The following is a 14,682-nucleotide window of genomic DNA, read 5'->3' on the forward strand; positions in this document are numbered from 1 at the left end:
ACGGGGTCTCATTCTTGCTCAGGCTGATCTAGAACTCCTGACCTTGAGCGATCCACCCGCCTCGGCCTCCCAGAGTGCTAGGATTGCAGGCGTGAGCCACCGCGCCCGGCCGCATATATGGAACTTTGATATATATAACACAGATAGGCAGAAAGAAGAGACTAGTTAATAAATGGGGCTGGGATAATTGATTTTTCATATTTAAAAAAATGAAAAATAGTCTATGGTCATACCACCCTGAATGTGCCTGATCTCGTCTGATCTCAGAAGCTAAGCAGGGTTGGGCCTGGTTAGTACTTGGATGGGAGACTGCCTTGGGAATACCGGGTGCTGTAGGCTTTATTTTTAAAAAATAATTTAAAAAAAATGAAAAATAGGTCTCAGTTACTGGTAAGGCTGAGGCAAGAGGACCACTTGAGCCCAGGAATTTGAGTACAGCCTGGGCAACACAGCAAGACCTTGTCTCTAAAAGAGAAAGAGAAAAAGGAAAAGAAAAAAAAGAAAAAAGAAAACTAGATCCTTTATAACAGACCATACACAAAACTCAATTCTAAGTGGACTTAGGACTTAAGAATAAAGAGCAAAAGTTTAAAATCTTTTGAAGGCTCTATAAGAAAATATTTTCTGACTAGGAGGGTAGAAAGTGATTTTTTAAATACAAGATACAAAAAATATCATCATAAAGTGAAGAGTTGATAATTATGACCATGTTAAAATTAAGAACTTCTAATAATTAAAATATATCATGAAAAAAGTGAAAGGAAGGTCACAGATACCTTCACAAAGGATCAGATATTTGCAACATATTTAACTGGCAAAAGATTAGTATCCAGACTATATAAAGAACTACAAATCAATAAGAAAAACGCAAGCCACCCAAATGATCAAGCATTTCCCCAAAGAGGAAATTCAAAAGACTAATAAATATATTAAAAGATGCTCAACTGCGGCCGGGTGCGGTGGCTCACGCCTGTAATCCTAGCTCTCTGGGAGGCCGAGGCGGGCGGATTGTTTGAGCTCAGGAGTTCGAAACCAGCCTGAGCAAGAGCGAGACCCCGTCTCTACTAAAAAAATAGAAAGGAATTAGCTGGACAACTAAAAATATATAGAAAAAATTAGCCGGGCATGGTGGCACATGCCTGTAGTCCCAGCTACTCGGGAGGCTGAGGCAGGAGGATCGCTTGAGCCCAGGAGTTTGAGGTTGCTGTGAGCTAGGAAGATGCCACGGCACTCTAGCCGGCCCGGGCAAAAGAGTGAGACTCTGTCTCAAAAAAAAAAAAAAAAAAAAAAAAAAAAGATGCTCAACTGCATCAGTAATTAAAGAAATGCCAAATAAAACTACAATGAGATACTACTATATATCCACTAGATTGGCAAAAATTAAGAAGTCTAAAAATGCAAGTATTAGAGAGAATGTAGACAAATGTATTGATGGTAGGAGAATAAATTGAAAACTATTTGGCATTCTCTCATCAAAGATGATTATCTATTTTCTGTTTCTTTTCTTTTTTTCATAGACAGGGTCTTGCTCTGTCACCCAGGCTGCAGTACAGTGGCACGTGGTGTGATCATAGCTCACTGTATCCTCGAACTCCTAGGCTCAAGTGATCCTCCCACCTTGGCCTCCCAAAGTGTTGAGATTACAGGTGTGAGCCACCGCGCCTGGCCCAAAGATGATTATTCTTGTACCTCCCAACCTAGTAGTCTCACTGCTAGGTATATGCCTTAGAAAAACTCTTGCACATAAACAGGAGACAAATACAACACTGTTCACAGCAACAATGTTTATAATAGCAAAAAGAAAAGAAATAAAAGGAAACAATTCATAAATCCATCAATAGAAAAGGCAAATTATGATATATTTGGTGCATTCACACAGTGGCACATTATATTCCAGTGGGAGCATACGAACTCCAGCTACATGCAACAATATGGATAAGTCCTGGAAGTATAATAGTGAGTGAGTCATATTAATTTGTGAGAAAATTATATTTTATAAACAACAGAATAATTTTAAAAATTGATGACATAGTGATTATAAGAAGGAGGCAGAGGAATGGGAGGAGGGGGGACCCCCCTTTCTAGTCTTTGGGTGGGGTGGTGGGTTCACAGGCTTAATTTTATTTTCTTATTGCACTTGCACCAATAACACGCTTTCTTAAATTCTATAGCTTTAAAACAAAGCTAGCTATCTCCTATAGCAATCACCACCTTGCCAATATACTCTTCTTCAGGAGTATCTTGTCACTTCTTAGCCCTTGCTGTATTTGAGAGTCGACTTGTCAAGTTCCACAGGATTTAGACTGGAATTAGTTCCTTTATAACTAACATACATATTGTATCTTGTGTATCAAATTATAAATATATGAGGTACTTAGAGTAGTCTAAGTCATAGACACAGATAGTAGGGTGGGGTTGGCAGGGGATAGGGGGCTGGGGAGTTACTGTTTAATAAGCACAGAGTTTCAGTTTAACAAGATGAAAAGAGTTATGGAGATGAATGGTAGTGATGGTTGTACATTATGAATTTATTTATTTTTTCCATGTATTTATTTATTTTAGTCACCTGGACTAGAGTGAATGTATTTAATATCACTGAGCCATACACTTAAAATCAGTTAAGACTTTGTTATGTGTATTTTACAGCAATAAAAATATTTTGTTTATATATGCATATATGTAAAATAAAGTTAAATACAGCAAAAGAAAATACTAGCCAGCTACAGAGAAATTAAAAAGAAAAAAAGAATGACTCCAAGGTTTTTGCCCTGAGCAGCTGGAAGACTGGAGATGGCATTTATTAGGAGAGGAAGTGCTGAAGGAGTGCCAGGTTTGTAGCTGGATGGACAAGTCTGGAAGAAGGGAAGGGACAGGGATGGAGATAAAAATTTGGGAGTCATCAGAAAAAAGTGATTTTTTTTTATTTTAATTTTTGTTTTAGGAACAGGGTCTTGCTCTGTGCTCTGCTGCCCAGGCTGGAGTGCAGTGGCAGGGTCATAGCTCACTGCAGCCTCAAACTCCTGGGCTCAGGTGATCCTCCCACCTCAGCCTCCTGAGTAGCTGGGACTCCAGGTGTGCGCCACTGTAATGGGTTAATTTAAAAAATTTTTTCTTGTAGAGACGGGGTCTCACTATGTTGCCCAGGCTGGTGTTGAACTCCTGGCCTCAAGTGATCCTCCTGCCTCGGCCTCCCAAATTGCTGGGATTATAGGAGTGAGCCACTGTGCGCATCCTGAAGCCATGATCTTTAAAGCCCAGAGACAGAAGGAGATCCCATGGGGAGTGACCACAGATAGAGGAGAGAGTGAGACACAGATGTCGGGGAACCCAGGAGGAACTAGTGAAGGAGGCTGAGGAGGAGCCAGTGTGGTAGGAGGAAACCAGGACAGTGCAGAATCTTTTATTTTTATTTATTTATTTTTTTTGAGACAGAGTCTCACTCTTTTGCCCGGGCTAGAGTGAGTGCCGTGGCGTCAGCCTAGCTCACAGCAACCTCACACTCCTGGGCTCAAGCGATCCTCCTGCCTCAGCCTCCCGAGTAGCTGGGACTACAGGCATGCGCCACCATGCCCAGCTAATTTCTCTATATATTTTTAGTTGTCCAATTAATTTCTTTCTATTTTTAGTAGAGACGGGGTCTTGCTCTTGCTCAGGCTGGTTTTGAACTCCTCAGCTCAAACAGTCCGCCCGCCTCGGCTTCCCAGAGAGCTAGGATTACAGGCGTGAGCCACCGCGCCCGGCCCTACAGTGCAGAATCTTAAAAGTCAGGGAAAGAAAGTGTTTCTAGAAGGGGACATGATCAGCTGTATGAAAGGCGCTGATCACCAAGTAAAATGACACTGATAATTGACCTTTGGATTTGGAAACACAGAGGTTGCAGGTAACCTTAACAGGAGTTGCAGTAGGTAGTTTGGGCAGAAGCCTGGTGGGAATGGGCTCAAGGGAGACTGGGAGTACATCCATACACCACAACACAGCACAGCTGGGGGGAAGGACGGGATGCTCTCTACTCACTGACATGGGAAGATCTCAAAGATCCATTGTTAAGCAAAACAGGAAAGACTAAGAAAGAAAGTGTATATGATATGCAAATTTTATGTAAAATACATAGGGGAATAAGAATTTATATTGCTATTTGTTTGTATATACATAAAGAAGTTCCGGAAGAATACAGAAATTAGTCACATTGGGGGCAGGGATGGGAACTGGAATGATGAGGGACAGGGGTGAGAATCTCGAGATCTTTCTAATATATTTAAAGCATTGTTTTGAAGATATGAATATATTACCAATTCAAAATGGTGAATCAGAAAAATTACAGAGTTAGATTTAAGTTGATGAAAGAGAAGAGAAGGAATGGGAAGAGAAGCAGAGGAGACAGTGAATAGAGACCATCTTCTGAGAAAGCTTTGCTATAAAGGGGAGCAGAGAAGGGCAGAGGCTGGGGGCAAACACACAGTTGAGAAGGACTGGTTTTAGGCAGGGAGAAATGACAGCATGCTTGCACGTTGCTGGTAATGATCAAGCAGACAGGAGGAGAGTGCTGCGGCAGGACAGGGAGAGACAGATGCTGGAGTGATGACTTTGGGGTTGGTGACAAGGTCTGAGATCCCTCACAGGAGCAGCAATGGGGCTGGGATGTGGCGGTGTGAGTGAGGAAGTTTTCTTCTGCATGTTTCTATTTTCTCAGAATCCCAGAACTATGGGAGGCCAAGGCAGGAGGATTGCTTGAGGCCAGGAGTTCAAGGCTACAGTGAGCTATGATCCTGCCACTGCATCCTGTCTCAAAAAAAATAAAAAAAATAAAAAAAGCAGCAAGCAAGATCAGCAGCTGAGAGAAAGTACAGTTCAGAAAGAAGACACTGGGCAGAAAACAGACTGAAATTTACCCTGACAAATTCTGGGAACCCTAAATGAGCCCAGAGATAGTGATAGAGATACCAGCACAGTCGGAAACAGGGCGAGAATTTATAGAGTCTGGAGTGTGGGAAGGTCCTCAAATTCATCTCAAGACACATTTATCACTTCGTATTTTATCGTCCCCCTTGCTAGATGGTAAGCTCCATGAAGACAGTGGTGACTTCATTCTTCTTTTTTTCTTTTTTTTCTTTTTTTTTTTTTTTTTACAGAGTCTCACTGTTTTACCCGGGCTAGAGTGCCGTGGCGTCAGCCTAGCTCACAGCAACCTCAAACTCCTGGGCTCAAGCGATCCTCCTGCCTCAGCCTCCCGAGTAGCTGGGACTACAGGCACGCGCCACCATCCCCGGCTAATTTTTTTCTTTCTATTTTTTTAGGAGAGACGGGGTCTCGCTCTTGCTCAGGCTGGTTTCGAACTCCTGAGCTCAAACAATCCGCCCGCCTCGGCCTCCCAGAGTGACTTCATTCTTGCTCTTCCCTGTATCCCCAGCAGTGGCACAGCACCCAACATGAAGTAGATGTTCCAAAAATATTTGCTGAAAGAATGAATGAATCGAGAATAATAGAAATAACTGATATTGACCCAAAGTCCTTCATGTAAAAGGCGCTTACACTAATAGTGAATATTCACTTGATAAATTCGATCCACAGCAGCCCCACAATGAGCCCACTTATAGCACATCCTCAGGATGCACTGGGGCTCTCGGGGGCCCAGGATATGGCACAAGTTGCCTGCCTTGCCTCACGTGGCCCGGTTCACATCCAATGTGCACTGTCTTTCCCCTGCCACTGGGAGACACTAGGAAGACGGCTCACACACTGCTGTTCTGACCTCGAATGAAGGGCTGTCAGGGACAGGCAAGCAGGAAGGCAGCGCTGCAGATGCTGGTCAGAGCAGCAGGCTTCCTTCCGGGAGGTGGAAGCACGAGGCTAATGATAGCAATAATTCAGGGATGAAGGGGGAGAGTCTGGAGGGGTGTGGATGTCAGCAGAGAACCTGAAGCACTGAGCACAGGGCAGAGATCGGGGAGGGCGGGCAGATAGAGAGGAAAGGCAGGAGGACAGCAGAGGAGAAAGTGGAAAGAGCTCAGAGTGGGCAGGGGTCCCAGGAGTTCACTGAGCAGTAAATATTGAGCATCTGCTATGTGCCAAGACACTGCAGTAGGAGTTGGGATGCAGGGTGAAAAAGACAAGTGAGATATTTGGTCTCTAATGTATGTGGGGGCAGGAGGGGGGCAGACAATAAACAGTAAACAAATATAAGATCATTTCAGAAATTGATGAGTTGGACAGATAATGAAACATAGTGATGAAACAGAGTGGGGGTCACTTTAGATTTTGAGCGGAGAAGAAGGAACCAACCAGGTGAAGATGGGAGGAGGAGCGGCAAAGCACTCCAGGAAGAGGGAATTAAAAGTGCGGGCATGCTAAGAGAAGGATTTCTGATATTCTAGCACAGCAAGAAGTCTGATCTGGCAGGAGCATTGTGTATGAAGGGGAGTACAAGTTGGTGGCTCCTTCTTACAAGGAGTTCAGATTTATTCCAAGTATAATGAAAAGCTACTTGAACATTTAGAGCAGGGAAGGGCATGATATGATTTACATTTAGAAAATATTACTGATATTGTGAAGACTAGTTTGTGCAGGGCAAGGGCAGGAGCAAGGGACCAGCTGGGAAGCTATTATGATATTCTGGATGAGAGAGGATGGCTTGGCCCAGGACTATAGCAATAAAGATGGAGAGAAGTAGATGGAGTCAGGATATATTTTGGATGCAGAGCCCATAGGACTTGTTCGTGAATTAGATACCGGGAGGGAATCAGTATGGGGGGGGGAAGGAAGGGGAGGATGTTTCCTAGGTTTTTAGCCTGAAGAAGTAGGAGTTGTCATGTCCCAGAATGGGGAACACTGGGAGAGAAATGGATTGGGGGTGGGGGATTCAGAAGTCTATTTTAGTCACATTAGCTTTGCATGGCTATTAGACACCCAAGTGGAGATGTCAAGTAGGCTGTTGGATAAATGAGTCTGGCGCTCTGGATATAAATTTAGGACTCACTGACATTTACATAGTATTTAAGCCCTGGGACTGGATGAGATCACTGGACAGAGAATGTGGAAAGAGAGAAGGGCGAAGGACTAAGCCCTAGGAGGCTCCAATATTTAGAGGTCAGCTGAGGAAGACTAAGAAAGAATAGCTAGTGAGGTTGGAGGGAAACTAGGAGAGTGTGATGTCCTAGAAGAGCAATGAAGAAAAACAGGGTAATGTGATACAGAGGGACGGATGGGGTGGGAGGTGGTGGGAGTAGGGGCAGGGGAGGCTACTTTTGATAAAGAGATCAAGGAAGGCCTCCCAGAAGACATTGGATCTAAGCAAGGCTGGAATGAAAAGAGTGAGTCATTGTGAATAGTCAGGGAAAAGCATTCCAGACAGAGGGAACAGCAAGTGCAAAGGCCCTAAGGCAGGTTAATCTTGTCTCCTAGGAACATAGATCAGGTCCACTGTGGCTGAGGCATAGAAATCTCTAGGAGAGGAAATCAGAGAGCCACTTAGGGACGAGGTCATAGATGGTCTTCTAAGTCACAGTAAGGAGTTGGGATATTCCAAGTGCTGGAAAAGCCCAGTAATTGGGACAGAGCCACTTATTTTAAAAATCTTTTGGGTTGCTTCAGGGAGAATGCATTACAGCAGGCCAGAGTGGAATCGGGGACCAAGCCCTTGGGATAATCCAATGATGATGCGTGGTCTTTTCCTCCATCCCTCCCTCCACCCCTCGCCCCCTCGCCTGCAGCCTTGACCTCGAGCACTTTCCACGGGTGTGTGTGTGTGTAGGAATGGGGGGTGAAAACAGGACAGAGTTGGAGACTCAGAGCACTGGATGACTCAGAATTTCAGAAACTGATTGGGGCGACCACGGGTGTCCCCGGAGCTGGGGTGAAGGGGGCGGGGAAGCTCACCATCAGAACCCGGGGATCCGGGCGGTCGCACTCCCCTCGCTACCCTCTCCGACCCTCCACCTGGGACAGAGCTGGGCGCGACTCCTGCAGCGTGGCAGCAGGAGGGTTAAACCGTGCGTGGCCTACAGGCGGGAGGGGGAGAGGCGGAGACCGAGCGGTCCCAGCCGCCGCGCCGAGCCCAGCCGAGCCGAGCGCAGCCGGAGCCGAGCCGAGCTGAGCCGAGGCGAGAGCATCTCCCGCCGCCGCCGCCGCCGCCCCGCGCCCCGGGCGCCCGCCCCCCACCGGCTCCAGCGCCCCGCTGCCGGCCAAACCTGCCGACCATGCCCCGCACCCTGCCTGCGTCCGCGACCCCCCAGTCCCGCGCAGCCCCGAGCGCCCGCAGTCGTCGCGCCGCCGCGCAAAGCATGCAGGTGAGAGAGGGACCCCCACGCCCCCACCCGGAGGGAGCCCGGCCCTGCCCTTCCCGACTCGGCGCCCTTCGCCTCCCGCCCCTCCCGGCGCGGCCCCTGGCCGGGCTGCAGCCCCCAAGCACTCCTTCCCCGGCGCGCTCTCCATCCGTCCGCGGTCCCGACTCCAGCCTGCCTCCCGATGCAGCAGTCTCCGTGCCCCCGGCTGCCTCCATCCCGCCTTCGGCTCAGCGGGCGGTGCGAGCATCCTCCTGCCTCCGGTCCCCTCTCCGCTCTCGGCGCTCCCTCCCTCGGAGTCCCTTTGCCGACCTCCTTTTCCTCGCTTCCCCGCGCTCTCGCCGGGGAGCGCGGGCCTGTGGGATGGGTGGGATGGGGGCAACCCTGACGGTAGGGCCCGGTCCCCCCACGCCAAGGCTCCCGCCCCACCCCCAGCTCGTCTCCTGCGCACAACAGGTCGGTGAGCAGCGAGCAGAGGGTGGGGGTGGCGCGCCAGCCTGGGGACTGCGGGCTTCCTGGAGGGGGTGGTAAAGGGTGCGCGGTCCAGGGGCTGGAGTTGACGCCGGTCGTAGGTGAGGGGGTGTGCTGGGCTGAGGGGCAAGTGAGTCCCGGAGTCAGCTGGCCACAGACGTCCCCGGGAGCCCTTCTCCGCCTCACTGGTTCGCTCTAACTCTCCTCCCTCCCTCCCTCCCCTCTTCCCACCGTGCCCCCATCCCCATCTCTTTCCATGGCTCCATAGCCCTTTACATTTCGAGAAACAATTTCCAACTCCTCCATCTTTGCCGTCCCCGTTCTCTGGCCCCCAGCCCCTGTCTCTTATCATTGTGTCTTCCGTATTATGTTCTCTCCTTTCTCATCTCCTTTCTCCCATCCTGCTCGTCATCCCCTTTTCTCTCTTCCCCTTCCACTCTCCCCACTTCTTTGGCCGTCCTGCCTGGACCTCTCTTTCCTTCTCCTCCTGCCTCTTGCCTCTTCTCCCCCCGCACCTGTGACCCCCTCACTCTCTCAGTTCTCCTCCCGGTCCTCTTCTCTATCCTTTCCCCCTTCAGCGGTCTTCTTTACCCCTCTCTCCTCTCTTCTTGGGCCATTCTTTTCCAGGACTGCCTGCTCTCCCCACCCTGCGCTCCAGGCCGCTGCCTATTCACCGTCCTCCTCCTCCTCCCTCTGAACCAACCTTCCCTCTCCCAGCCCTCCAGGCCCTTCCCATCTCTTCCTACTGCCCACTTCCCCATTCCCTTCCCCTGACTTCCCCATTCCCTTCCCCTGACTCCCCATCTTATGCCCCTGGAATCTCTGGGAGTATGCAATGTACGGGTTTAGACCCTGATTCCAGAGGACACGGTGTGTTACCTCCTCATTCCATCTGGGCAGCCTGGCCCCCCTGGCTCCGCCACCCTCAACTCTGAGAACATACCCTTCCTCTTTCAAAACCAGCCATCCAGATTCTCCCAGGATTCTTTACCCGGGAGAGCTACATTTGAGGGGGTGGCTTCTTCTCAACTCCACCTCCCTTCAGAGGGCACCTATGCATTTGGATGATTAAACATTAAGAGCAGAAATTATATTCTGTAGTTTTTCTCCCGCCCACCTCTCTCTTTCTCTGTCTCTATCTTTCTGTCCCTTCATCTCTTCCTCCCTTTCTCCTGAAGATGCAGGCTCCTGGGGCCAATCCCGAGAGAAATGCCTGGCACTGCAGGTGGGGTCCCCTGCACACACACACACTCACTCATTCGGATTCACTTCCCTTTCCCTCCCCCTACCTTCATACTCCCTCCCTAGCAGTAGGTGCTCAAGCAATCACAAGGTTCTTGGCTCTAAATTAAGATCCAAGAAAAGCCTGGAGCTGTGGGTAGAGGAAGTAAGAAGGAAGGAAGCCAGAGTAGCCCCTATGGTGGGGAGGTAACGGTGAAGTTGTAGATGAGGCTGGGGGCTGGTCAGGAAACCACCTGGGGAGTTTTTCCCCAGAAGGATGCTAAGAAGCAGCGGATCCTGGGTGGCAGTGGCATGGCTGGCTGCTGGGCAGCTTGGGAGGGGAGATGGGGTACAGTTGGTGGATGAATGAGCCGGGGAAGTACACAGGGCAGGGTTGGGGTGTGACAACCCCCCTCTTCCCCCAGTAAAGGCTGAAAATCTGGGTCACAGCTGAGGAAGACTTCTCACGTGGAGTCAAGGATGTGGTAAGTTTGGCCCAGCAGAGGGAGCTTGGAGACCACTTTCCTGGGGGGTCATGGCCCTTTCCTTCCTAGGCCCATCCAGGGCCTGCCTTCCTGAGGGCTTTCACAGAGAATCCTCCAGGGAGGCAGCCGGGATTTCTGGTGTGAACCCGCCGTCCCCACCATGGGCCCGCCATGGGCCGGCCATGGGCCTGCGTCTCACCTACTTTCTCTCCCTTCTTGCAGGCCTGCTCTGCTGCTGTCCCATCTCCTCCCTCTCTGGCCACTCCTGTTGCTGCCCCTCCCACCACTGGCTCAGGGCTCCTCCTCCTCCCCTCGAACCCCACCAGCCCCAGCCCGACCCCCCTGTGCCCGGGGAGGCCCCTCAGCCCCACGTCACGTGTGCGTGTGGGAGCGGGCACCTCCACCAAGCCGATCCCCTCGGGTCCCAAGATCTCGTCGGCAAGTCCTGCCAGGCACTGCACCCCCTGCTACCCCATCAGGCTTTGAGGAGGGCCCACCCTCCTCACAGTACCCCTGGGCTATTGTGTGGGGCCCCACAGTGTCTCGAGAGGATGGGGGGGACCCCAACTCTGCCAATCCTGGATTTCTGGACTATGGCTTCGCAGCCCCCCATGGGCTTGCTACCCCACACCCCAACTCAGACTCTATGCGGGGTGATGGAGATGGCCTCATCCTTGGAGAAGCACCTGCCACCCTGCGGCCATTCCTGTTTGGGGGCCGTGGGGAAGGTGAGTGGGAGAGGCTGGTAGGGATATGAGGGATGGGGAGGCTGGGTGAAGACTCTAAGGGGCGGAATTGGAGGCCTTGTCTGTTAGCTCCTTCAACAAACGTGCCAGGCACTGTGCGGGCACAGGACACAGATATGGAGACACTGTCCGAGCCCTTGAGGAGTTCAGGTCCGCTGGAGAAGACAGATGTGTAAACACTTGGGGATGAGTCAATGGCATAAATGCTCTGCATGTACAGCATGTTTTTAGGAAAAGTGAGAAGTGAGAGACTACTTCTGCCCAGGGATCAGGACACTTTCAAAGAATTGACATTTGAGCTGGACTTTGAAAACAGAGAGAGAGTATTCAGGTAGAATACTCTCAGGCAGAACACCATGGATGAAGGGGACTACGAGGGTGATGTCTTGGCCCAGGGAGTGCTGACAGAAGGACAGGGCCAGTGGTTTGGGGCTGAGCCAGGGCAGAGACGAGGACATCTGCACTCTGAAGTTTCTATGCAGAGAGATAGGTTCTCTTTGATCTTGGAGCCTCGTGCTCATCACATGTACATATAAGATTTGGTGAAACACATTTGGGAGAGTGGAGGAAAAGAGCTGACAATCTGGGGGGACGCTGGTGATGAGAAGAGGGAGGCTCCAGAGAAGCAGAAAGAGTTGGGCACTGTGGCTTCACGTGGCAAAGCTCCTCCAGCTTCCTGACCCTACAGCCAACCCCCTCCTGGCTCCTACCACTGCAGGCCTCCCTAAAACTTTCTCCCCACCCCAATCAGGTGTGGACCCCCAGCTCTACGTTACAATTACCATCTCCATCATCATCGTTCTTGTGGCCACTGGCATCATCTTCAAGTTCTGGTAAGCTAGGGGGAGGAGGATGCTGGCGGATGGGGGCTGAACTTTGGTAGTGAAGGCTGGGAGCAGGGCGGGGTTGCGGCAGTGAGGGCAGCAGCGTTGCTGGGGCGGGGGTAAGACACGGTGGATGAAGATAAGACCTTGGGAAAAGATAGTAGGCATTTGGGTGGGGGAAGACAGTGAGAAATCTGGGCAGATTCCTTCTTGCAGGGAAATGCAAGGATAACGGGAAGGAAGGGGAATTATTTATGTGCACTGGTGGCTTTGGCGGGCGGGCATCCCTTGTCCCCATTTCCTCCAAGACAGAGGAAACTGACCCAGTCTGCAGGGCCCCTTCTTAAAGCTGCCTGCAGGGGAGGGAGAAAATCTGGAGCTTTCTTTGCACACATTTAATAATGGATCACTCAGTCTTTCACACTTAACTGAGAGAATCATTAGACTCAGGTGTCCAGGTCACTAGCTGACTTTGAACTAAAACTAAACCTGGCAGGTGCCTGCCGAGGAGAGAAATGGCTTTTCTGGGCAGGCATGGGGGATGGGCGATTTGGGGGGACTGTATGTGTTGGTGGGGAGTAGGTACTAGTTCTGTGGATCTGGATCAGGTTGGGAGGATGGGTTAGATTCCCAAACCCCCCAGGGGGTAGGGGAAGTGGTTTTATGGGCACATAGCCCCAGGAGATTTAGTATAGGGAACTGTTAGTGGCCAGTTTCTATGCTGTAGGATGTTGGGGGAGCCTGGGGGTGACCAGCACCACATGCCAGATGGGGGCTCCTTGGGTGTGTGAGAGAACCTCTTTCCTTCTGGTGCCCCAGCTGGGACCGCAGCCAGAAGCGGCGCAGGCCCTCAGGTCAGCAAGGTGCCCTGAGGCAGGAGGAGAGCCAGCAGCCGCTGACAGACCTGTCCCCAGCCGGAGTCACTGTGCTGGGGGCCTTCGGGGACTCGCCTACCCCGACCCCTGACCATGAGGAGCCCCGAGGGGGACCCCGGCCTGGGATGCCCCAGCCCAAGGGGGCTCCAGCCTTCCAGTTGAACCGGTGAGGGCAGGGACAATGGGATGGGAGGGTGAAGAGGGAAGGCGACAGGTCCCCAGAGCTGGGGTGAGTGCTCCCTGGGTGGGTGCTCCCTGGGTGGGTGGTGAGGAGGCCAGCTTGGCTATCCCACAGCCCCCAGCTCTCCTTCTCAGCCTGGTCCCAGGCTCTCCCAAGAGGGCTGGACCAGCTCTTCTGGAGGTTCCTTCCTTCTCCTACTCTCTCAGGATCTCCGTCCTAGTGTCTGCTGCCCTTTAACCCCAGCTCTGCCCTCTTAACTTCCATCCCCTCTTTGTCTTGGACTTCCCCCTGGATTCTGGCCTGCCCCTGACTGTGCCCTTTCCCTCTTCCTCTCAGGATTCCCCTGGTGAATCTGTGATGCCCCCCAGTGTTGGGGTGCTGCCAAGCAGGAGGCCAAGGGGCTGGCACAGCCCCCATCCCGCTGAGGGTGGGGCAGCTGTGGGGAGCCGGGCGAGGGTGCTCCTGGCCCCTGCCCTTGCACACCACCCTGGAACACTCACTGGCCCCGCGGGCAATCCTACCTGCTCGCCCTCCTGTAGGTGGGGGCCTCACATATTTGTGACTTCAGTCCCCCGTGCCCACCCTTGCACACTCACATGGAAGCCTTGCACACTCACTCCACCCTCACAGGCCATCGCACACACTCACGCTCCTGACGGCCGTCTGCACCCTCCCCACCTCCACATCTCTCTGCTCAGTGGCTCTCTCACCGTGTCCCTCTTGTTTCACGTTTCACTCTCCCTTCCCCATTCCGTGCTCAGCTCACTCACTCAGTGGTCAGTGTTCCTCTCACGTGCATTTCCCGGCCCAATGTCGTGGTGTCGTGTGGCGTGCTCATTCTCTCCCTCATGAACACCCACTGGTCTAGTTTCTGTGGCCCCTGCATGCTGCCCCCGAGGTGGGTGGGAGGTGAGCTGGGGGCTCCTCATGCCCTCCTCTGTCACGGTCCCATTCCCATTCCGTGTCACGTGTTTCCCTGTCTCCGCCATCCCACTCCAAGGGCGCTGGCATCACCCTGAGGGCTCCCCCAGGGGAACGGGGATAGTGAGGCCCCAAACTTCTCCCCAACCCCACTGCTTAATCCTGTTGTCTGAGAGATGGGTTTTGGGGAGTCGCCTGCTGCACTAAATGAGAAAGGGACTCCCACTTGTCCTTCCCTTCCTCCTAAGTCCCCTTTGTTTTGTCTGTCCTACTGTCTGTGTGTGTCACTCTCTGGCATTCAGAGCCCCTGAGTCCTCCACTTCCAAGCCTCCCTTAAGGCCTCCCTAACTCCACCTAGGCTGCCAGGGACTGGAGCCAGCTGGTTCAAGGCCATTGGGAGCTCTGCCTCCAAATCTACCCCTTCCCTTCCCGGGCTCCCTCATGTCCCTCCCTGCCTCCCTCCCTCCTCTCCTCTCCCTCCTTTTTGCCTCCTGCCCTCTCCTGCTCCTCAGGTTCTTCCCTACTTCTTACCAATTTCTCCACCTTCCTTCTTCCCCTCTTACCTGGCTCCTATGCTGTGATATATATTTTTGTATTATCTCTTTCTTCTTCTTGTGGTGATAATCTTGAATTCTTGTGGGATGTAAGTTTCAAAATTTTCAAATAAAGCCTTTGCAAGATA

The 14,682-nt window shown here is 51.5% G+C and overlaps 1 protein-coding gene across 2 annotated transcripts; it reads left to right on the forward strand.

Annotated features, from left to right (window-relative positions):
* The first annotated feature begins 8,028 nt into the window (after window positions 1-8,028).
* Window positions 8,029-14,682, forward strand: PIANP (PILR alpha associated neural protein). Of its 2 annotated transcripts, none has more exons than XM_012637840.1 (6): window positions 8,029-8,282; window positions 10,394-10,453; window positions 10,676-11,181; window positions 11,951-12,032; window positions 12,843-13,064; window positions 13,416-14,682. In XM_012637840.1, the coding sequence occupies exons 2-6, from the start codon at window positions 10,449-10,451 to the stop codon at window positions 13,435-13,437; spliced, it is 837 nt and encodes a 278-aa protein (XP_012493294.1). In that variant the 5' UTR covers window positions 8,029-8,282; window positions 10,394-10,448; the 3' UTR covers window positions 13,438-14,682. The 2 variants fall into 2 exon arrangements, with proteins under 2 accessions (XP_012493294.1, XP_012493295.1); XM_012637841.1 differs by lacking the exon at window positions 8,029-8,282 and adding an exon at window positions 8,457-8,732.

This window comes from Propithecus coquereli, unplaced genomic scaffold (assembly GCF_000956105.1).
Source record: "Propithecus coquereli isolate 6110/MARCELLA unplaced genomic scaffold, Pcoq_1.0 Scaffold124, whole genome shotgun sequence".
In the NCBI taxonomy this organism is placed as follows: domain Eukaryota; kingdom Metazoa; phylum Chordata; class Mammalia; order Primates; family Indriidae; genus Propithecus; species Propithecus coquereli.

What these genes read in the sequence shown, in the direction of transcription:
- PIANP (XM_012637840.1), top strand. An exon ending in GTTTGGGGGCCGTGGGGAAG is followed by an intron (nt 11,182 to 11,950) that starts GTGAGTGGGAGA and finishes CACCCCAATCAG; the next exon opens with GTGTGGACCCCCAGCTCTAC. An exon ending in CCAGCCTTCCAGTTGAACCG is followed by an intron (nt 13,065 to 13,415) that starts GTGAGGGCAGGG and finishes TCTTCCTCTCAG; the next exon opens with GATTCCCCTGGTGAATCTGT.